At 35.3% G+C, this 24,078-nt stretch overlaps 1 protein-coding gene across 5 annotated transcripts in view; it reads right to left on the bottom strand.

Annotated features, from left to right (window-relative positions):
• Positions 1 to 672: 672 nt before the first annotated feature.
• KIZ (kizuna centrosomal protein) overlaps positions 673 to 24,078 on the bottom strand; it is a 235,658-nt gene continuing 212,252 nt past the window's right edge. For all 5 annotated transcript variants that reach the window (XM_069075500.1, XM_069075503.1, XM_069075502.1 and 2 more), the window contains 4 exons: positions 22,843 to 22,956; positions 19,660 to 19,756; positions 2,774 to 2,817; positions 673 to 1,571 (listed from right to left, as the gene is read on the bottom strand). In XM_069075500.1, coding sequence (XP_068931601.1) covers positions 1,468 to 1,571; positions 2,774 to 2,817; positions 19,660 to 19,756; positions 22,843 to 22,956 — 359 coding nt within the window. In that variant the 3' untranslated portion in view covers positions 673 to 1,467. The remainder of the gene's footprint in view (positions 1,572 to 2,773; positions 2,818 to 19,659; positions 19,757 to 22,842; positions 22,957 to 24,078) is intronic.

Raw genomic sequence — 24,078 nt, 5'->3', positions numbered from 1 at the left:
ATAAACAAGACACTTCACCTCTTGGCACCAAAAATTTTCTCTGGCTATCCTCTGTGTATCCAATGCTCTTCCTCCTTCGCTCTGCCCACAACTTCCATGGTTTCCTTTAAGTCCCAACTAAAATCTCATCTTTTACAGGAAAACTTTTCTAAACCCTCTTAATTTTAGTAACTTCCTTCCATTAATTATTTCCTATTTATCCTGTATATAGCTTGCTTTATATATATATTTGTTTGAGCATTGTCTCTCTCATTAGATTGTAAGTTCCTTGAGGTCAGAGACTGTCTTTTGCCTCTTTGTGTATTTCCAGTGCTTAGCACAGTGCCTGGAAAAGGGTAGAAGCTTGATAAATGTTTTTGATTAATTATTACTTGATTTAATGAAATTTAAAAAGCATAGAATATATCAACATAGAAGAAACCTGGAAAGGTCATCCACCAGATTCTTTACAAGACTACACTTCAGTCATCTAAGAAGCTCATATAGAGCTAAGTTTGGGGAAATGGATAATAGGATATTCTGACCATTCAATACCCTTTTCCCTTTCTCCCTCCCACTTCCTTCTCAGTGGAAACATTTTTCAAATAGAGGTTTGTAAGCACCCTAGGATACCCAGGATGGCAACTAGCACAGGTTTTCTGATCTGCTTTTCTAAAGGAAAGAAACTCAAAAAGGGTTGACAATCTTACTTTAATCAAACATATCATTTACCTAGTTCAGGGGAAAAAGTTAGCACCCTGAACTTCAGAGAATACAAACAGAAGTTACAAGCAGACAAAAATACAGAGAAAATAACACAATTCAACAGACCAATAGACAGGGCTTCTAGCTGTCTGACCTTCACATACATACAGTTATACAATCACCAGAGAGAGAAGCACCAAAATCTATGTTTTCAAAGCCAGGGGGCTCAATGGCTGCTCAGAGTCTCATCTGGCCCAATGACACAGCTCCTCCCAAAGTAAGCCCCAAAGCAAAACCTCGCCTCATAGGTATATATAGCCTTCTCCAAGGTCAGAGAACATCACAGCCCTCATGACCCACTTGACTACAAAATAACAAAGGTTGTGCCTCTTGAAAAACAAGCCTCCCATCACAGGTTCCAGGTAACCACATTCAGCCTATTAGGGGCCAGAGTTTATTTTCAAATCAGGAAAGGTCCTCACATTCACCTAAGCCTATTAGGGGACAGGGAAGATCTTCAAATTCCTGTTACCATTACAAGGTTCAATTCAGTTTAGAGATCTTAAGAAATGAATTTTATTTATTACATGGATCCTAAGATGATTATTTAAAAACCTATGTAATTCCATTTTTTCACACCTGAAGAGATAACTTAAAAAGGTATGTTGATTTTGAACATCAACTATCTAAGAAGAGTTTCAGCCACACACAAACCATATTCCAATTTGAAACTTGATATTTTTATTTAAAATCTTCTTTTCAGTTCTAAGCAGGTGATGTTTCTTAGTCGTAGAAGTCATCAAAATCATCAATAGAGGTGTTGTGGTTTTTAGGACGTAAAGCAGCTTCAATTTCAGAGTTGCTATCATCAGATTCTCCCCAAAAAGCTAAGACAGAAAAATAGACAACTACTTAATACTTACTCTTAACCATGTATTTCCAGAAATTGCTGAATTCTACACTGGTGAAATTCAGTAGGGCAAAAGATTTTAGGTTTTTTTTTGGTTTGTTTTGTTTTACAATAGTGGAGATGGATGATTCTATATTTTTGTATACTTATCTGTATATATTATTTTCCCTCATTAGAATGTAAGCTCCTGGAAGGTAGGGCTGTTTTTCACTTTGTTGTTACATCTCTAATGTCTTGCACAGTGCCTGACCCAAAGCAGATATTAAATAAAAATGTTTGTTGAATTGAATTTAAACTAACATGATTTTGTAGACTCTCTTTGGTAGGAGTTAAGGGTCACAGGTCCTCTTCAGCTGTGTGAAAATGAAAGCAATCCAGGAGTATTCACTCTTTAAACTCTAAAATACAGAAATTCTCCTTCAGGGGACACTATTCACCCCTCATTTACTACTCATTTCTTCCATTTTTCTCTGCTTTTTGATGAATTTAGTATTAATCATGTTAATGGAAGGGGAGGCAAGTAAGTTTTCTCAGGGGAAAGGTTATTCTAAGCTTTATTTAGCATTATGCTATTTCTAAACTATTTCCCAAACTTTTACTAAATTCATTCCAGGCCATATTTGCTTATTTAAATGGCATTAGATCACGTACCTTCTAAGGCATATTCCTACATATTGATCTATGGCAGATTTTTACCCATTTGCAAAACTTTTGTTACTTATTTCTCAAAGCTCAAAAATTTAAAAAGAAAAGAAAAGAAAAACAAAGCTCCTTTCCACTATATTTGGCTTCTTCCCCTTTCTTTTTCCTATCTGCTTGGTTCCCAACCTATGAGCCTTGAGATCTACCTTCCTGAAGCTGTATGTGAAATCCTTAGTTGAAAATTTACCTAACTTTACTAGTCTGCAGTATAGTTTAGACTGGGGAACACTGCTAAAAGGTGATTATTTAAACCATGTAAACTTTGCCATCCAGAATTCCTGAAACCTAGCATATTTAATACCAGAAAAGATTTGTTTGTCTTAAAAGTAATAAACTAGAAATCTGGTTTATATTTGTTTAAAACTTATATATAGTTAATATATGTATATTACAACAGATTAATAGTTTTCTGGTAGTGTTATTGGTTAAAAAAACCCCAAAATGAAAATGTGTCCTTTAAATACATTTTTTGCTTACCTTTTGATTTTAAATTGGTTGTTATTTTCCTCTTGCTTTCATCCCTATAAAACATAATATTATTATAAGTATTGAAGAAGTGACAACCAGAAATATAGAGGTTGATATGTTCATGAAAGAGAAGTTAGGGCAGTATTGAAAGCATTTCTCTGTAAGAAAAACAAACAAGTACTATTTATTGATAAGTATATAAATTTTAAACCTGTTGACCTTGTTCCAAAAGACAAAGAAAACTTCGACATTTCCTCTTAAGTTAAAAAGTCATCTGATAGGTCTGATACCTTTAGCTGATAGTTCCCAAAGTAAATCCCATGCCTCTAAGTAAACTTGCTTTTAGATCTCTCATCTACCTTGGTGCATGTGCTATTGCCGTTCTTTTTTTTTTTGCTTAAATGACTGCTTTCATGTCTAGAGTATCACAGATCCTTTTGAATCTAGAATATCACAGATTCTTTTGAATCCGTCAAACAAGCTGCAATCATTTTGATCCTTTATATGCTTGTATGTGTATTGTTTGGCTACTGTGAAATAAGCATGCAGGGGCAGTGATGTAGGAAAATTGTCACATTAGTAATCCTGTAATAAGTAGAAAAATTCAGTTGTAAAGATGAGAGTATGAAATATCTGACATGAACATTCGAGATATTAGAATAAAAATAGAACAGAATGTGTAAATTGGAAATACTCATTGCATTCAAAATATGCCTGAGTTTGATAAGATTTTCAAGATAAATCCATAAATTTAGTTTAATTGTAAAAGTTTGATTTAAAACTAATAGACATAAATGACATTACAGAAAACTTAGTATTTATAAAAATGTTTTATGTATGTAGTTCAATATAGAATCCTTTAGAGAAAATACTTTATAATTTTATTTGTATAAGTGAATTTACTATGGTACAGAGTATTAACAAAGAAAATTGGTACTTGTTTTGTTTATTATCACTCTTAGGAGGTTTTCTACTTTTAATAAATAAAAGTCTCTTCTACGTTATAAAGCACTGTTTAATTCTGTAAGACTGACTCTATGTACTGGAAAAGTCTCAAAATGGATAGTATGCGGGGCGGCTAGGTAGCACAGCGAGTAAGAGCACTGGTTCCAGTGTTGAGAAGACCTGGAGATCGAATCCCGGGCTCAGACACTTAGTACCCACCCAGAAACACCTGGCCGTGTAACCTTGAGCAAGTTACTTAATCCCAATTGCCTAAAAAAAAAATGGATAGTATGCGTGCATCATTTGACTTTTTGATTTCTCTATCTAGGTTTTTGCCAAATAATTTATTTACTGTTAGGTTTCTCATCTATTTTCTTAAAATGGATTCTACTGCTATGTAATCAGGCTGAAATCAATAAAAGAGGGTGCTCACCACTGAATCTCAGATATGTCTCTGTAACACAGCTGTGGTTTAAATTTTTTTTTAATTTAAATTTCTCTGGCAAAGAATTAGCTATCAACTAATTTTTTTGCCTTGGGCTACATAAGGGTCAATGGCAAATATTTTAAATATTTTTGGAGAAGAATATCCATCAGGCTTACTAGTAAATGAACATTACTCATATCCACTGGTTGTCAGAGCTTACTTTAGGCCACTGTCTACATTTTTATTTTCCATGATCAAGTAATAGGTCTTTTAATTCAACCCTAATGGAGATGCACTTGAAGACATTTGACCCATGGTTGTTACTCCATGTAGCATCCCAGTCAGGAGAAACGTGAAAAACAGTGAATATTTGGGGTGGTGCTGACAGATAGCTAACAACAAATGATGCTGCTCATACAATGGGTACCACAACTGGCAGGACAGAAATAGCTTTTAAAATGACAGCATGCCAACTCAATATAATAATAAGGGTAGGTTATGGTAAAGGCCTAGTATTATTCAATAATTCACTGGAAAAACATTGTTGGTTCTAGCTCTTTCTACTCCTTCATCTTGCTTCCCAAGTCAGGCATAAAGGGGATTTAAAATTCATGCTAGAATCAACATTATTCTTTAGGAAGACATTTCTGAAATTAATCTGGAGGTCAATAGGATGATATTCCATAAAGGAACTTGTATTTTTCACACAGCTTCCTCCCCCCCCCCCCAAGTATACAATTAACACAAATAAAGACACACTATTTTTCAATCTGTGTCTCAGGGACCCCTTACAGTTCTTTGAAGCAGTTCAAGGTTTTTTAAACAAAGAAAATTTGTGACAGTGGACAAGCACCCAGAACACTTGTATACTCTGCCAATTAGGCAGGCCTCTTGCTACTGAGTATAGATGTAGCTCCAGAAGGTACTGCCCTACATGCTTCCAGGTTCAGTTCTTATGGCTGTCACAGTTGGTTTCAAGCACAGGGACCAGGAGAAGCAAATGGCCAGGGTATCCTGTGCTTGGCATACATATCGAGGGGCAGCAGTGCTAGAGTGCTTCCTCTTTCTAAGTCTCACACAGTTTGAAATTTTGCCCATGCAATCCCTCCCAGCAGTTTAAAGATAAGGAGGAGAAGCCAGAGAAAGAGTGACCTTCTCTTCCTGGAATTGTCGGTAACTTTGCAACCTCAGGGACAAAAATTGGAAAACAAAGTTGGACATGGTGTAGGAGCCTTCAACAATTCCTGTTTCCTTATGCTGTTCCAGCAGTGTTCCTGTGCCTTTTCCCTGAGTTCCTGTTTCCTTCCATAAACCCAACCTTTCCACTCAATATATATCCCTCAGTCCCCATCCTCCTTCACCACTTCCTCTATTTATGTACTTGTTCTAGATTTCTTTCTTTTGATTTACTCCCCACACTAGGGGTCACCCCATGCCTGCAGTGACAATGCCTGTAGGATTTTCCAGGATAGTCCTAATTTAAAATATTCTTTCCTATTTACCAAACAGAAAAAATAAGAGTCATCAGACTACATATGCCAACTCTTCAACTTTGGTTAAAAAAAATATAGTATCTGCCACTCGGGTCCTTTGAGCGAGTCAGGGAGGGAATCTGGAGGGAGGATTCCCCTTGGACATTCTTAACTGGTGTTTTTTTTTTCTTTTTAGTTCTGTCAGCTTCTTATCTAAAGGGAATAAGAGCATTCTCTATCCACTTCACTTCTACACACACTGACAATGACCTGCCATGGATAGTTCTGTATCCTTGTTCTTTTCTCCCACTAGTCCCATGTAAGAGGTTGGCTGGGGAGGAAAACAACTCGGATACTTGGAGAACTCAACCCCTTTTGCGTTACCCTCAGAATGCTGCTGGTGACTGTGGCAAGCAGGTCAAAGGAGCTCTGATATTTCACAGGTCTTGGTCCCTCTCTCCCTCTCTCTGCCTGCCTGCTTGTCTTCCTCCCTCCCTCTTTCCCCTTATGTTATTTGTTTGACACTGGTAGAAAGCATATCAAAAAATCATTTAACAGGATTTTACTTCAACAATTAATTGAAATTTTGCTTAAAGTGAAGGGTTTCACTCACTAAAGAAAGTTTGAGGGCTTGGAATATTGAATCAGAAAGCCTTCCGCTGAGTGATGGAAATTGGAAACTTATTCAATCACTGTTGCAAATTAAATTAAAAAAAGAAAAAAAAACTTGTGAAAGCATGCAGAGTGAAAGAGAGAAGGTTTTAGGTCAAGGACTGTGGTGACTACAATATAAAATATGCCTAGAGTCAGATTGGCTAATCTTTATGAAGCTTGAAAGCAATGTATCTATCTTGGAAAGCACTGTTGAAACATAATTACACTATAGCAATCATGTTTCTTCCCTGAGAAAATTTCACAGGTAACTATTTGACATTGAGATAACAGGTTCAAGATTACTTACATGTTTAGAATGAAAGTACAAATCTCTTGAAAACTAAACATTTTGGGCAAAAAACAAAACACAGCAAAACAACGAAATCCAAACCTAAAGGTAAATTATTAAGTAAACATAATACTATTTCATGCTTGACATAGTTATGATGCTTATTTGGCAACTGAACAAAAGACATTTTTCTCCTGGATGATGAAAGACTTGATAAATGCAAAGTTTGTTATCATTCTGTTCAAACATGAACTGTCTAAGCTGATATGATGCTTACTATAACAAGCTAAATATATTGGAGGGGTAACAGGGACTTGAAATCAGAAGACTTGTGGTAATTGCTCTGCCACTAATTTAGCTACATAAACTTGGACTAGTAACTGTCTAAAAAATGGGGATGAGAATATTTTAAAATAGTATTTTTTTCATTTTTACATTCATTTAAAACATTTTTTTGAGTTCCAAATTTTCTCTTCTCCCTTGCCTCCCCCCTCCCTGAGACATAATCAATTTTGGATAGGTTATACATGTTCAAACATGAAAACATATTACCATATTAGTCATATTGTGTAAAAAGACACAGATGTGAAGAAACACACACACACACACAAAATACAGAAAGTGAAAAATAGTTTGCTTCACCTCAATTCAGACTCCATTTATTCTTTCTCTACAAGCAGATAGCATTTTTCATCACGAGTCCTCTGGAATTGTTGCAGATCATTATATTGTTAAGAATGCTAAGTCACTCAGTTGATCACTGTACAATATTGCTATTACTGTATACAATGTTCTCTTGGCTCTGCTCACATTACTTTGCACCAGTTCATATATGTCTTTCTAGGCTTTTCTGAAACCTGCCTGCTTATTATTTCTCATAGCAAAATAATATTCCATTATAATCATATACTACAACTTGTTCAGCCATTCCCCAATTGATGGACATCCCTTCAATTTCTAATTTTTTGCTGCTACAAAAAGAACTTCTATAAATATTTTTGTACAAATGGGTCCCCCCCCCGCAACTTTTTTTTAATCTTGATAAGAATATTTATACTACTTAACTTCCGGAGTTAGGACTAAATAAGATAATGGAAATAAAGTCACCATAAAGACTAAACATTTTAAGCATTGTTAAAAAAAACATGGCATAAGTAATGCATGGAAAATGATCATTTTATATTGGGTAGCTGGATAAAACCAATAATTTTCCTTAACTTTTGTAGCCAGAGGTATCTCCTATTAACTTTATCGAGATGGAAAACTACTAGTAGTTAAATCATTTAACTTCATTAATTCAGAAACCATGCATGAATATCACTTTGTAATCTTTTTTTAAAAGCAATATAATCTTTTTAGTGAAAGAGATCAATGGGAAAAATACTTTCATTCTTTGGACAGCCAGTAAGTAGAAGCAAAAAAGGGGTAGAATTTTCAGTCAGTCAGTAAACAAGCAGGAAGTGTCTAGTATGTGTCAGGTACCATTCTAAGTTCTAGGGATACAAAGGCAAAATATTCAGACAGTTAAAGATGTAAAACCCATTATGTGATTGGACTACACACAGAATACTGTATTCAGTTCCTAGCATGTTATTTTAAAGACCACCCAGAGGGACAACTAGGATGGTTAAAGACCTTGTGATCATGAGGGTAAGTTGAAGGAATTGGGGATGTTATTCTGGAGAACACTCCACAGGGGAAACAGGAGCTACCTTGAAGTATTTAAAGGGTTGTCATATGGAATAGAGATTAGATTTATTCTGTTTTGGACCAGATGGAATAACTAAAAACAACTGGCAGAAGTAGCAAAGAAGTAGAGTAGAGCTTGGTGTAAAACTTCCCGGCCACAGAGCATTTGAGAAGTGAATTGGTTGCCTCAGGAGGTAGTGTTTCCCTTCACGACATGCCATCAAAGCAAGCACTGGACAATCACTTGTTGGGTATGCTGTAGCAGGGATTTGTTCAGGTATGAATTGGCCTCAAAGATCCAATCCACCTCTAAGCATCTGTGATTAACAAAAGACATTTTAAAGTAATTTTATTCTGATGGCATTCTGTCAAATGCAGCTGAAATCAGAAATTGTATTTGCCCCTCTAGAAACTTATTATCTGAAGCAAATAACATTGACACGAACAAAAAAGGTCTAAGAGTTGAATAACAAGAGTTGAATATCTAAACAAGGTTACATCTGTGGGAAATTTGTGATTTGTATTTAGTCAAGAAGTTGCTTGAAAAGGAATAAAAAATGCTTGGTTTGGAATGTACTGGGTGGAAAGTGAGGTAAAAGGATTAAAAGGTGTGAATGGTAGGACTAGATGAAGAAAGAACTAAATAAATGCCCCTTTGAGGCACAGAGGGCAAGGTTCAAGTCAGGAGTTCCTGTTGATTGTTGATAGATATGAAGTGGTCTTCATATACAGACATGAATGTATGAGACTGCTTCTCCTTCATAAGGAAAAGAAATGGCCATCTGCTGGTTACCTTACCTCCTTTCTCCCTTACCCTTTAAAAAAAGTTGCTTTAGTATGATGCACTTAGTACATTTAAAATATCCAGTAGAAGTCTGGTTGGGGACATCTATGTCTTTGCTGCTAAGTGTCTTAAGAATAAGAGATCCTAAAGAGTTTTAAAAATGAAATGCCTTTGGGAGAAGGACACCTTAAGCCATTAGCAGCTAACAATTAATAATCAGTTAATACTTAACTCCCAGGTGACAGTAAGAAGACATAGACCTGAAGGTCTTTCCCCTTCAACTCAGAGGATGTGTTGTGAGAAAAGGACAACAAAAGCATAGATTTGTTTATTTAACAAATTTGTCTAGGGCAGGCCCTGGCCATAATATTCAAAATCATCTTAATATTCCACCACTGGTATATGTGTCCTAGGTTATAAATTCATTACTTAGACAAGTAGTGTCAAATATGAATAGAAGTAGAGGCAACTAAAGGATCCCTGTGGCTCACATATTGACTTAGTTTTAAAACCTAGCATTAGCTACATTTCATTATATTTTTATTTATTTTGTTACATAATTCTTAATTACATTTTAATTTGGTTTGGATTGAACTCAGGAGTGCTGTGGGTTGTGTTTGACACCTCTAGTTTACAGAATAGGTAAGGGCAAGAGTGATCAGTGATGACTCTGATAGACTTGGCTCTACTTAGCAATGCAATGATCTAAGACAATTTCAAAAGACTCGATGCAAAATACTATCCGCATCCAGAGAAAGAACTATGGGGTCTGAATGCTTATCGAAGCATACATTTTCACCTTTTTTCCCTTGGTTTTTCCCTTTTTTCTGATTCTTCTTTCACAATATGACTCATGTGGAATTGTGTTTAATATGATTGTACATGTACAACCTACATGAGATTGCTTGCTGTCTTAAGGAGGGGAAAGGGGAAGGAAGGAGAAAAAAAATTTGGAACTCAAAATCTTGTAAAAGTTAATGCTGAAAACTTTCTTTATATGTAATTGGAAAAAATAAAATAGTATTAAATTTTTTTTAAAGTGATCAGTTGGATAGTAAGATGAAGATTTTGCTTTTAGCAACCTTCCTTAATTTTTCTTTTTTTCCCCTTCTTTAACTTTTCAACCCCAAAAGAAAGGTATTCTGCACCAGATAATTATAGGTAAATCCTCAGGAGAAGGGGACAAAACTCACTTCCCCACCACAAGGGTAAAGATCTTATGAAATAATACTGGAAAATTTAGACTGGAGAACCTTGTCCATTAATTCCTCTGTACCCCCTACACAGACAGACAGACAGACAGACACAGACACACATCCATGACTTCCATTTGCTTAGCTACAGCAGTAAACAGAATAAGATATATAGACTTGTGCTTGGGGGCTGGTCCTAGGGGATCCAGGGACTCAGCTTCATGCACTAATTCTGTGCAGGTATGTTAAAAAAAACAATGAAATTAGAAAAGAAAAACTGGTGGAGCTGAAAACGTGAGCAAAGACAACTGCATCAAGTCTGACCTAAAGAGGGCTGAAAAGCCAGCTGAGTACAGTCCTGTCTTCTCCAAGGTTACTCAAGGCAGACAAATCTGTTGTGGACATTGTTTTGGTCCAGTCACGTGAATGAAAAGAAGAGAGTAATGAGGAACTGGGTGAGATGAAAATGTGCCAGGATTGATGTCTACATTGGACTTTATAGATAGATACAGAGACTATCCTGTCCCCACAGAAGTCACTCAGGGCAGGAGATCATGATGACAACTCTCATTTTCCCAATGTAAGAAAGCTGAAGTAGTCTTGTAGGCCAAACTTGAGGATAGGATAACTATTTAAGAGGGAAGGACCAAGGAGTGAATGATGATGGAATATAAGAAAAAGGTTGAAACACCAAAGATATCAAGAGAAAAGCACGTGAATATAAGCCCAACACATAAGCAGATAAACCAACAAAGAAGATTCTGAACATAGAAGAATGAGTAACATCTCACAGAGGTAAAAAACAAGAGATTTATGTTGGTCCTGGCAGTGTGGTGAAAGGCTATAAAGAAGGGAGCTGGGATGTTGGAACTGATAAAAAAATGTTGCAAGTAGCCATCGTTGGACCTAAGGAATAGGGTGACATCATCAGAATTATAAGAAGACATCTTAGTTATGACATTAAGGACTAGAGGAAGATGGTGTACACCTGGATCTCTCCAAGAAGTAATATGAGTACTTACTATGTGTCAGACACTGCTAGAGGTGAACAGAACTAAGGCTAAAGGGGCTAGAAAAGAAAGAGAAAATTTAGGCTATGATGAAGGAAAAAGTGGTAAATATGGCACTAGAGTAGAGGTATGTGAAGAGAATATAAGTGAGGGGTCAAAATGACTTAGACTTCCTCCTTCAAAAGTCAGTGATATGGTGATATTGATAAATGAGAAGTAAAAATCTATGAAGGGGGGTATTTGTAGAGGAAATATGCTTTAGTTTCACATAAAATTTCTGAGTTTTATATAACTGGTGATGGGATATCTAATTTGAGTTATACTGAAGCCACAACTAGACAGACCACCATGCCCATAAAGTGAAGTAAGATCAAACTCTTAAGACAGTAATTCTCAAAGGAGCTGTTATAAACATGATTAGGGAGACAAACTAGGAAAGCATTACATTTTTTAAAAATGCTAGCAAAAAATGCACTTTGAAGAGTAAGTGGCATAGTGTAAAGTACACTGAATCTAGAAAAACTGACTTGAATTTGACACTTTCTAGTTGTAGAAATTGGAAGTTGGGGCGGCCAGGTGGTGCAGTGAGTAAGAGCACCGGCCCTGCAGTCGGGAGACCTGGGATCAGTTCTGGCCTCAGATACTTGGCACCCACACAAAATGACTGGCTGTGTAACCTTGAGCAAGTTATTCAACCCCAATTGCTTTAAAAAAATCTGAAGTTACTTCATATACTTAAGCTTCAGTTTCCTCATCTGCTAAATGGGGATAATATTTTTATTACTTAACTCCATAAGTAGTGAAAACACTTAGTTTGTATCATAAAAAAACTTTGAAAAATATCAAGGAAAGTCCAGGTGTAATACTGTTTATTGTTCTCAAAATGAGGTTCCCAATAAAATCAAGTTAACAAGTTCTTATTGAGAGCTTACTATCAATTGGGAACAATAATCAATCTCTTGAGATATTGAGTGTGTATTTAGGGAGGTAGCCAATGATTTTAGTCACTGAGCTGCTGCTGACCCAAAATAAAAAGGATATGAGCTTTAATAGGATGATAGGTTATACTAAACCATCTACACCCTAATGCAATCTAGTAGTGTATTGAGCAATGGTTTCCCAAGGTGATCTCTTGAAGGTAGGCAAAATCATTTGAATGAGATCTAACATGTTTGCTAAAAAAGAATCAATCTCATCACCCTATTGCAAATCTTGTATGGAATACAAATTGATGGCAAAATAGAATTTAATTTGTACTTTTTGGGGACAGAATCAATTCTATTAAGTGATGCATGCTGAGACATTAATATTCACTTAAAAAAAACATCTGGTAAAGAACTGGATTTCTGATCACTATTGGGTTTGTCAGTATAGTTTCACAGACACTATGAAACATCCAAATAAACTTGTAAGAGAATTCTGATGTAATGAAAAGTAAATAGTACTAGGAAGATGGTGACTTCAGTTCTAGTTTCTATTCCAATTTAATATCTGCATAATTTAATAACAATGCAAAATAGACAAATTAAGCAAGTATTCTACCTTAGAAAACAAGGAAGAAATGGTTACTAAGGAAGTGGTACTGAATAAGCATATAAAACCATTACTACTGATAGTAGCTCAAGCAGTAATTCTGGTTAATATACAGCTTTAAGGTTTGCACAATGCTTTCCTCATAACAACCCTTTGTAGATAGATATGAAAGTATTTATATCCCATTTTATACATGAGGAAACTGAGACTCAGAGAGATTGGCTGATTTACCCATACAAGGTCATACAACAACTTTTTATTTCATGCTAGGTTCATCATGGTATAATATTCCTATCTGCTAATAGGCAAAGTACATAATCTCTCTGGTTATCTCACCCTGAAATGAGGATAATTATACTAATTATACTAAAGGCAAGGATGAGGAGCAGGAAAAGAGAATGGACCTTCTGGTTTCCTGAGGTCTCCTTCTAGCTCTATGAATCTTATATATGTTACAAGAAGGAACATTGTTATTCTGTAGGATGAGAAAGAACTGATGCCCATCATGTCTGTAATGAATACACCAGGGAACAGAAATATTCTGAAGCGGAGGAAGAGGTGTTCTAAGCACTTCCTTCCAATTTCTTTTCTTAGCTCTTGGATTTTTCATATATATAAATATGTATGTATGTAAGTGAATACATATACATATGCATGTGTTTGGTAAATAAGGAGCTATGGCAAATATTGATCGCAAATTTCATGAGGTCAGAGACCATGTACATTTTTGTATATCTCATAGAGGCTAGCATAGTGCTTTGCATATATAACATCCATTCTGGGGCTAGCCTTCCAACTTATTCTCTGTGGGACTGAACTCCTAAAATTATGCTTCAGAAGCCCCTACCAATGTTTTCACCTTTGATAGTCATCCAGTTGACATAATTAACTTGAAGCAAAGTCATTAACTGAAATGGCATAGCATAAATAGTAACAAACATTTTGCCTACAAACCTGCAGTGTACTTTCTCACAAATACACACAGTGTCAGTGGAAAGAGTGATTATATACAGAGAACACGAGAAGGTACACATTTGGCCAAACAATTCACATCTCCAAGACTGCAGGCCCCAATGTTTTTTCTCTTCTTTCTCTTATGCTGTTCTTCCTGGGTACAGAATATCTTCTGGACATGTTACTTTCCTGGACCTCCTCCTCCTCCCAGCTCAATTGTAATCCAAACTTAGAGTCTTTGGGTCTGTTTTCTTCAGCTCCACCTAAGTGGTAAGAGAAATCTCCTTCCCCACACTATACCTCTTGGAGATGCACACGGGAAAAGCTGAACTCCCTCTCAAGAGTTAGGTTTTCCTCCATAGAAGGCTTTCCTCATGACTGTCATGAATAACTCCCTTACAGGGGAATTTGTAATTTTGTAAATTGTACAATTTACAATTTGTTACAAACTGACTAACGTGCCTTTTAGAGGTCATCATGCAGGTGTCTGATTTTTCAGTCATTTCATTTCTTCAAAATAATGCAGTAACTTTTTCATACTTTCCCAAGGAACAGTGAAGTGGAAGCATTTCTTTTTTTAAAAATTAATTTGTTTGTTTCCTTTTAGTTTACAGAATGGAAGCATTTCTTTACATGACCTTTGTAATCTTTAAAAAGGCCACTCAGGGGGTGAGCTACTCAAGTACCCTTTATAAGGTGTAAAAAAAGGCTTCAAAATCTTTAAGGGGTTTACCTTTTACAAGATGTAATTGCAACTACCTAAGTCTGAATGAGAAAAAACTTAAACATCTCATTGTCTCTATTACCCACTCCATACTTTGTAATTTCATCAAGTGGGTTGGGGAACTCAAGAGATCAGGGATCTCTTGATGAATAAACCCCATCCCCCAATCCTTGTATATTCTTACATATACAGTAAGTATTCAATAAATATTTGCTAACTGTTGAATGAACAGAGGGATTATTTTTGTTGTTCACAGTTGGTCATTCCAGATTTGAACCTGTGTCCCTCATTTCATTAGACTGATCATCAAATAATTGAGTTAGTGACTAGAGGCAAGAAAAAGATTTCTTGCTGAGAAGAAATCCATCTTGTGGGTTGGTAAAGTCAGTAAGGATGGACATTTTGGTGAAGAATGAAGTATGTTGCAGTGGTGGGAATCAATTCACATTAGGAAGTTTTAATTTTCTTCTTGAAGTTGGCAAAGTGGTGTTTGATAAGAAACAATAAAGTTTAAAATGTGCAACATGGTATGATGGAGTCACATGTCTAGAGTTCAAATCCAGGCTCTGTCATTTAAACCCTGTGTGACTTTGGGAAAGTTCTGAAGCTCTCTGTACTTCAGTTTCCTTATCTGTAAAATTAAAGGGTTGGACAAGATAACCTCTAAGGTCTTTTCTAGCTCTGTATCTATGACTTTTTCAGTGGACTACTGAGGACTCTAGCATTTCTCTTAGAATTATTTCCCAACCATCTACTTTCTTGGACTTTACCTTCTTTAGAAACTCATTCTACAAGATGAAATCAAGTGGGAAACTCGTGCCTCTTTAGCAACCCCTGCCTCTGACTAGAAGGGTGGGAGGTGGACATCTGAAGCACCTTCTTCATATTCCTCCTATGGAATGGCACTCAGAAAATTCTCCTCATCATTTCCCACCCAGCTACTTTCCTGAACTTCATCATGTCCAGAAACTCATTTTGCAAGATGAAATCAACTCAGAAATTCATACCTCCTTGGATCATTTCCCAACCCAGCTGCTATAATACAGGTAACCTCGGTTCCCCCAACCCTTCTCCCTGGCTTTTCAGTTTCTTTTTATGTGTTGTCTCCTTCATTAGACTGTGAGTTTCTTAAGGGAAGGGACTGCCCTATGCCTTTTTTCCCATATCCCTAGCACTTAATACAGTGCCTAGAACACAGTGGGTGCTAAATAAATGTTTATTGGCTAACTCTGACTTAATTCTTTTGCACACTTAGAATGGTCCATAGCAGTGATGCTTGAATTACTTCCTCCATTAAATTTCATCAATCTCCTTTTATTTGTCAAATGTGGCTTCCATCAATTCACACAGCCAACAACTAAAATCAAAAGAAAGATATGTTCAGGAATTTAGATGGGGAAGAGAGAATTGGGGAAGAAAGCTGATGGAGACAGACTGGTATCCTGACATCCTGCAAGCCTGTGCACAGGATATGAAAAAAAAAAGGAAGTTCTTGTAACTATATTATCATATATCATATCAAGACTTATACTGGATAGGACTTTATAGAATGAGTCTTAAGGTTGGATAACGTGCCTTGCTATGAGCAAAATCAAGATGCTAAACAGTTTTATGAACCTTAAAATAAGTGCAACATAATTTTTGACACACAGAAGACACTTATTTTATTCATTTTCCCTATTATCTGACTCTGTAGTCATTACCTAGAAAGTATTTAAAAGGAATAGACAACATTTGTGGTTAGAATTATAAAAAAAGGGAAAAACAGAAAAAGAAAATTCTAATGTCAACAAATTTTACAAAGTATTTTCTAGTCTTAAGCAACCAAAAGCATGAAGCAGTTTTAATTTTATAAAGTCTGAGCGCCCCCTGATGGCTAACCAGATTCTTTACACAAGATACACTACCCCCTTGCAAAGGTGTCCTATTATCAGCTTTCTTAATGACCTTACTTAAGATAAGTATGATTTTATGCATTACTTACATTTCAAAGGATAAAATTTATGGTTTCACATAGAAAGCAGTTGCTGTGGTAGAATTTACAGACGATACTGATTTCTTAAGCCAAATAAAAAGATTAGCATGTATGTATACATATATATTTTAAATAGTTGTAAGATACCTTTAAAATCAGGTATATTGGCTTATTGGTCCTCTGTCATGTTCATGTAATCCCGAAAAATGACAAAGTCAATCAAAGAAAAAGAAATAAATCATTGAAACTTAAACAGTGTGATGTTAGCTAGAATGCTAGTGACCTCCACTGGCTGTTTCTGTTGCTACAAGGCTATAAAATGCCACACACATAGCATCTTGCTTGCTCTTCCAGGGAGATTCAGTCATGACTTATGATACCTTTTCCCCAGGCAATTATATTACATTAGCACATTCTTTTCTTTTGGAAAAAATGTTATCTCTATCTAATCATTAAACTTAAGTTACATGTCAGACTGTTAAAATATATTCTCAGTTGAATAAATGAATCCAGGAGAGTAAAAATAGTTTTCTGGTGAAGGTAAAACAAGACAATGTTTGTTAGAGAAGAGGAAGCTCTGGCATGCACCTCTGAACAAAAGGGAACAAGTGGTCTTTACTCAGAGAGCAGCTTCCTATTAAGACTCACTCCTTCGTACATTATGCCTTTCATCCCCACTCAACCACAAAATGATTTTGCTGTAGGAAATACAATAGTAGAAAAAGATTTACATTGAAAGAATCTTTAATAATAAACTGTTGCAGATCTGCCTACTTCCCCATGATTTATAATACAATAAACATCGGATTCTATTAAGTCTCATGCACTGAAGACATTGCACTGAAAAACTGACTATGAAAGAACTCAATTCTTCCCATCTCCACTTCCATAATAATGAAATGAGCATGTATAAATGTGCTAAGAGTATCTCTTTGCATCTTTTATAGCTTGTGTGTATTAATCTGTAAAGCTTATTAAGAAAGTCATTGCTATGCAAAGCAGCACCCAATCTCTTTCTCTTGGTTTTCAACAGAGTGCAGTGTTTAGCCAATAGGACTGGTCCTCTGCCCCTCATTCCGCATTCATAACATGCAACATTTGCACAATGTATCTCTCAAAGGCTGCTGAATAGAAAGCCTTAATACTCATGTAAACAACTGCAAACCAATTACTTAATGAATCAGGCCCACACATAATGAGGTGCCAGACAAAGAGCTATAAATGCATTTTTGCGCCCAAGCCTCTGCTTTAAAGTAAAATCCCTCAGCTGTAGTTTGGGCTTAACTGGCACATCATAATTATTGTCTCTAGGACATCAGAGGAAGCCATTTTTTATTTAGGTCCAGCAGGGTCTTTTTTGAGGTCACTCATCAGCTCACTGACAAAATAGAGCAAAGAAGAATTTTTAAAAGTACTACAGCAGTCCTGCACTGTTATGTTTATTCTCAAGTACTGGATTTCGAGACCACTTGTAAAAGCAATAAAGCACAAGAAGTGACTGCAATAAGTGGAATCCTTAAATGTAAGCCTTGAAGAAATATCAGTGTGTCCCAATCACAAATAAGCAACAACCTGAGCTCTCTGGTACAATATTGCATGTTTCTTTTCTTTAAAAACAAAAACAAGAATCCAAACACTGAATTTACAGATCTCCTCAGTATAGAATTCATGTCAAGTACTCAGAATCAACTATTCTTAACAAACCATGTTTTTATTTAAGCATTATGTGTCATTTGTTTAGAAAAAAACTATCGTGCAATAACAATAAAAAGTATATTCTCCTCAAATGAAAGAAAATTAAAACAAAACCTGATTTTAGTTGTGTGAGATGCAGGTATCAGGAACATAGGGATTTGTGCAACTAAAATTGCATAAAATTGGCTTCCAAAATTCAATTACTTTGGAAGCATATTTGAAAATTTGCTGAAATACATGTATAAAGACAAAGTTTAAGAATTAATTTGTCCAATGTATGTAGATTCAATGAAAAAAAAAAACTTAAAATAACCTTTATAAACTAAGAATTGCATGATTACGCCAATAGTAAAACTGACAATGTAGTTGTAGAATTTACTATCCCTTCATATTCTCTCTGAAAGGTCCATGCTTTTAATTTATAGGATTATTATTTAAAAAAATCTGTTCTTTTTTAAAACTATCTACCAGAACATTACTGCTTACGTGTATAGAAAAAACACATTTACTCTTAATATGAATAAAAATTTAAAAATTCAGAGTATTAATCTGAATATTGCAACTTGTCAAGTTTTTACAAAGCACTTAATTAAAATCAACCTGTTTATTTAGGAAAAAAACTTGATTACTTTCATAGAAATTAAAATAAAGCTTTTAATTTGAAAAAAGCAGATTTAAGAATATGATTTTTTAAAAATATAGACTATTTGAATTTAACAGCACAAAAAAATTATGTTTAAAAATAACCTTACAAGTTAACTGAAATACAAAGTATCACAATACTGTAAAGGATATTTAGCCTAACAAGACATTATAATACACCACAAACTTTACTCTAATTTCTCCTTAAGCATTTAAGCTAAAGCAAAGGAGTATTTTGACTTTTTATATTTTCATCTATTGATTCCTCAACAGTAACCTGATTAGCACTGCTTGATTAGTATTTCACACTGATGAAAAACCAGGGGAACAACAAAGTAAGAAAGTGTTTTGGTTTAACACATAAAAAAAAAGACAAATTGTGTCCTTTATGAAAACTAGGTAATTAATTAAATGTATTCAATTTGAAAACAAAAAAAGGGCAGATAAAAGTATAGTCTAGCACTAAAGACTAAAAAAAAAGAATAAAACATGAGTATCCAGCTATGACTAGTTTATATCTCAGAAGCCTCTAGAAGAAGAAATGCACCTCTTTATTTTTTCAAGACTTTATGTTCTATATCTGCCCTTTTCCTGACAACTTCCATTGTCTGGTCTCTAAGTAGCCCTACTGCGAGCAGCTGTACACGCTAATTTGTGGTTCACCGAGATGTCAATTGAGTCTTAAAATGAGAAAACAACAGCTGCAAAACAATACCTGGCTTTGGCGCAAATATTTTCAAAGGTGTACCAAAGTTTAAGCTGCTATTTTTACATAAACAAAACCACAAAACTTAACCCTTCATCAAGTTTCAAAACAAAATAATTTGTAGTCAGTTTTATTCATTTTCTAGTGAAATTTCTCATATTGTCAAAGTCTTTCAAAAAATGTAATTCTTTTCATTACTTTACCTTGACAAAGGACTTCCTTCACTAGAAGAAAAACTAGCTTCTGAACCGATTTCATTACTTGTCTTTGTCTTGAAAGTACTGTTGCCAACATTCAAGCCTGTGATAAGCAAAAATGCTAAATGTAAATTTTTAGTTGATCCTCAACAATGAAAAGAGATGAATAAAAAAGAAGACACAATAACTTTGGGAACACTGTCAAGAGAAGAAGAGATTACTCAGGCACAAAAATAAGGAATCTTCATACACTGGAAAAAGCACATAGTGGAATATCTGTAGGTAGTGATACTTAAGACAAAGCAACAAGGAGAGAATAAAATAGCTATAAATGTTCTGGTTTGAATGATGATAAATGACTAGAGAAGCCTTATGAATGTTTTATATCAATGCATAATAAATAAGTTTTATGATACATGGCCAGGGATCATTTACCACAATAAATGATAAATTGAGTCAGACTTGAAAAATGACAGACTTTCTTGGACTGAACTACCTATATAACTTACCCTTAAACCTCAATGCTAAATCTCCTATCTTTCTAGCTGAGAATAAAAAAATGCAATTCCCACTGAAACCCACCAAGGACACTCCTTAACCAGTTGGAAAGGTCACTGCTGGGCAATATAAAAGTCAGTCTTTTCCCAGGAGTCTGGTGAACTGTCACCATGGTGCTCCTAGCCCGTGGACGGAATCCTTGACTCCTGCATCTTTATGATCCTCTTTCCTATATATTTTTGCTACAAATTTTGCTCCTAACATCTAATTGCTGAGATTAAAGACCAGAGAGAGGTCTCTTTGAGAAAAGAATCTGTTAAATTTCAAATCTGCATAGTCTACAAACTTAGTCCATTTTAACCTTAATAGTATATGAGTTCTAATGAAAATTTACATCTGTCAAGTACACTACCAATATCAAAGAGTTTAATGAGCTAGGGGTTACTGAGAGGAGACATTGAGGCATAAAGTATTAGTCACATAATTAGTCCAAGGGCAAAGCAAAGAAAATAAAAAAAATATATCTAAGGCTGAAAACCTTACTAGTTAGACTTTTTGACATCATATACAGCAATCTGCACAAAAACATATATTTTTTCACTTTTCCCCAAGACATACCTATTCTTTTTCTTTAGGTCACTGATTTATTTCAGGAAAATTTGATGAAAAAAGCTAATAAGTGACAACAGTTGAAAGAGATGAACAGGAAGATATAGAGATCATAACTCTATTAACACATACTAAATCAAAGCACTTTTAGAATCTTAATGTAAGAGAATACTGAAAATTATGCTGTGTGGTCAAAAAGACAAAGTAACTTAGTCTGGAGACTAAGTTTTATTTTACATGCCTCCTGAATCCAACTCAGTATGTGGCCATGGACAAGGAACTTAATTTACTTTAGGCTAGTCAACTACTACTGCTCTGCCACATATCGAACAGTTTATCAAAATATTTAAAGCATGGTATAACAATTCTAGGTAATAATTTATTTCTATCTTGAACAATTTTATACACAAAATAATATTTTTAATTTAAATTAAATTTTATTTTTTCAATTATCAATAATTTCTTTTCCCCCTCCCTCCTATCAAAACAAAACCATCATAACAAATAAGCAATGCCAAGCAAAACAAATTCTCATATTGCCTATGTCCAAAAATGTGCCTCACTTTTAATATTTGTTAATTATTTCTTTGTCAGGAGGTGGGTAACGTGCTTTATTGTCAGTCCTCTGGAATCACAGTTGATCACTGCATTGATCATTTATTATTTCAAAATTATTTCTTTTTGCAATTTTAATGTTATAGTATAAATTGTTCTCCTGGTTCTTCTCATTTCATCCTGTATCAATGCATGGAAGTTTTCCCAGGTCCTGAAGTAAAGTTTACACAAAAATAACTAAGAGATCTAGTTATTGAAAATAACATTCCTCATCTTTTAGCCTCCCTGTCTGTAAAATGAGGGCTTTACAAAATCAGGGGTCTTGACCGTTTTTGTGTTATAGATCCCTATGGCATTCTGGTGCTATGGACAACAGCTGGCCAGCTATGTCACAAAAGCATCTGTAGACTGTGATTACATCTAGTGGTAGGTCTAATATGTACAATAATTACGAAGGAGTAATGAGTGTAAATGATATTCAGTCAGTCAACAATCATGTATTAAGCACTTAGGTGCAAGGGTATGTGCTGAGGATACAAAGAAGCAAAAACATGGTCCCTGCCCCCGAGGAGTCCACATCATCTACATACATACAAGATATAGGTAAAGAGGTAGAAGGGAGGCAATTTTACAGGGAAGGCAACAACTATAAGTTGACAGGAAAATATCTGTGATTTTTATTGGTAAACATTGTCTTTTTTGGAGGGAAGGCAGGGCAATTCGGGTTAAGTGACTAGCCCAAGGTCACATGGCTAGTTTTTTTGTGTTAAGTATCTGAGGCCGCATTTGAACTCAGGTCCTCCTGACTCCAGTGCTGGTGCTCTATTCACTGCACCACCTAGCAGCCCCTTTAATTAAAATTAAAAGGGATGATACTGGTATCTTGTTTGTGGCCAACATTTACAAATGGAAGGAAATGTACATTTTGGTTAGAGGTTAGTGAAAGCAAGGGTGTAAATTTTTTCCCCATCTAAGTTTGTGGATTCCCCTGAAATCTGTTCATGGGTCTTTTTGGAGTCTGTAGACACCAAGTTAAGAGTCCTTGTATTAGATGATTGGTAAGTTCCTTTCTAGCTCTAAAAAACTTCTATAATTCCATTTAAAGATTATGTGACCCTCTCTCTTTACTGCTTTTGTGCCTTGGGACTTGTGGCTTTCAGTATCTGGAATTTATTTTCTTCTCAGTCTTCTCAAATTTTCTTCAAGATTAAGGTCAAGTCACCTTCTCCAGGAAGTGTCTAGGAACAGCTGCTGCCTTTCACCTTACCAAAACTACCTTATATTAATTTTGAGTATATTTTCTATATTCTTATATATGTATATGTTGCCTCTTCTGTTAGAATGCAAATTTTTTTGGGGTAAGAACTCGTTTATCTTTGTCTCTGAAACCTTGGCACAGTGCTTGGCACATAGCATGCAGTAATGAAATGCTTGTTGATTGGTTAACAAATAACTAACTGCTAATGAACAAATTACTAGCATAGTCTGCCAGGCTTTAAAGAATTAATGCACTTCCTTATAACTTACCTGTCAATTGCAATTCAGACATAGCCTCCATTTTTTCCTTTTGGTATCTTTCTTCAGTTTGGTTTTTATTATCCTGTAATGTGGACTGCTTCAACAATTGATATGCTTTTGTTTCTGCAAATGAAAAACATGAAAATAGTGAAACCTCTCTTGTCCACAAAGACGTATTCTTTTAATTCTGTTACAGAATTTACTTTTTACAGAATACATTTAAGGAGGCTTTTAATTCCTCTTGTTTTTAACCTGGCTGAATTTAAGAATGTAATCAGAATTCTAAGCCTTTAATGCTATATAGGAAGAAATATGAAAAAACAGAAAGTGAGATACCATGAATTTGGTTGAACTTTTAAATGATCCATGTAAACACATATTTCTTAATGTATCAATTCTGAGTAATACTGAGGGTAAAAAACACAACGTGATTAAACCCAGTGGACTTCAATACCATAAACCTTGAAAAGCTGACATGTGGGCATAGTTAAGAGGCCCAATGTTCATCAGTTTCTCTCAGTGGTTCTGGAGATAGGGCCACAATCAAGATGGCATTTCACCTTCTACTCCAGTCCTTTCAGGAGGAGCAAGAAAGTCAGAATAGAGAATGATGCTCTCACAAGTTTCAAAGTTATTTATTTATGCAATGTTTTTAGTTATCTTATATCTGGGTTTGGGGAAGGTACCAGATTTGGAATTTTCTTGGCAAAGATACTGGAGTGGTTTGCATTTCCTTCTCCAAGTTATTTTACAGATGAGGACACTGAGGCAAATAGGATTAAGTGACTTGCCCAGGGTCACACAGCTAATAAATGTTGAAGGTCAAATTTGAACTCAGCTGTTCCTGATTCCAGGCCTGGAACTATCAAGTGTACCACCTAGCTGCCTTGGGGTCTGGGTAGTAGCAATGATAATAATAGCTAATAAGATAATAGTAGTTGAGGCAGCTTAGATGGTGAAGTGGATAGTCCCAAGGCCTGTAGTCAGGAAGACCTGAGTTTAAATTAGGTCTCAGACACTTATTAGTGGGCCAAATAACTTACTCTCTGTTTGGTATCCTCAGTTATAAAATAGGTAAAACAGTATCTACCTCCTGGGGTTGTTGCAATGATCAAATGAAATAATATTTGTAAAACATTTAGCATAGTGCTTGGCACAGTAGGTGCTGTATAAATGTTTATTCCCTTCCCCTAATATATATGTTGATAAATTGTTTTAAGACTTGCAAAGTGCCTTGTTTAATTT

This window comes from Petaurus breviceps, unplaced genomic scaffold, assembly GCF_028583685.1.
Source record: "Petaurus breviceps papuanus isolate PSGF00001 unplaced genomic scaffold, PetGlider_PUasm1.0 90919, whole genome shotgun sequence".
Classification (NCBI taxonomy): Eukaryota; Metazoa; Chordata; class Mammalia; order Diprotodontia; family Petauridae; genus Petaurus; species Petaurus breviceps.
The sequence above is the reverse complement of the archived record's forward strand: the minus strand, read 5'-3'. Positions and strand labels throughout refer to the sequence as shown.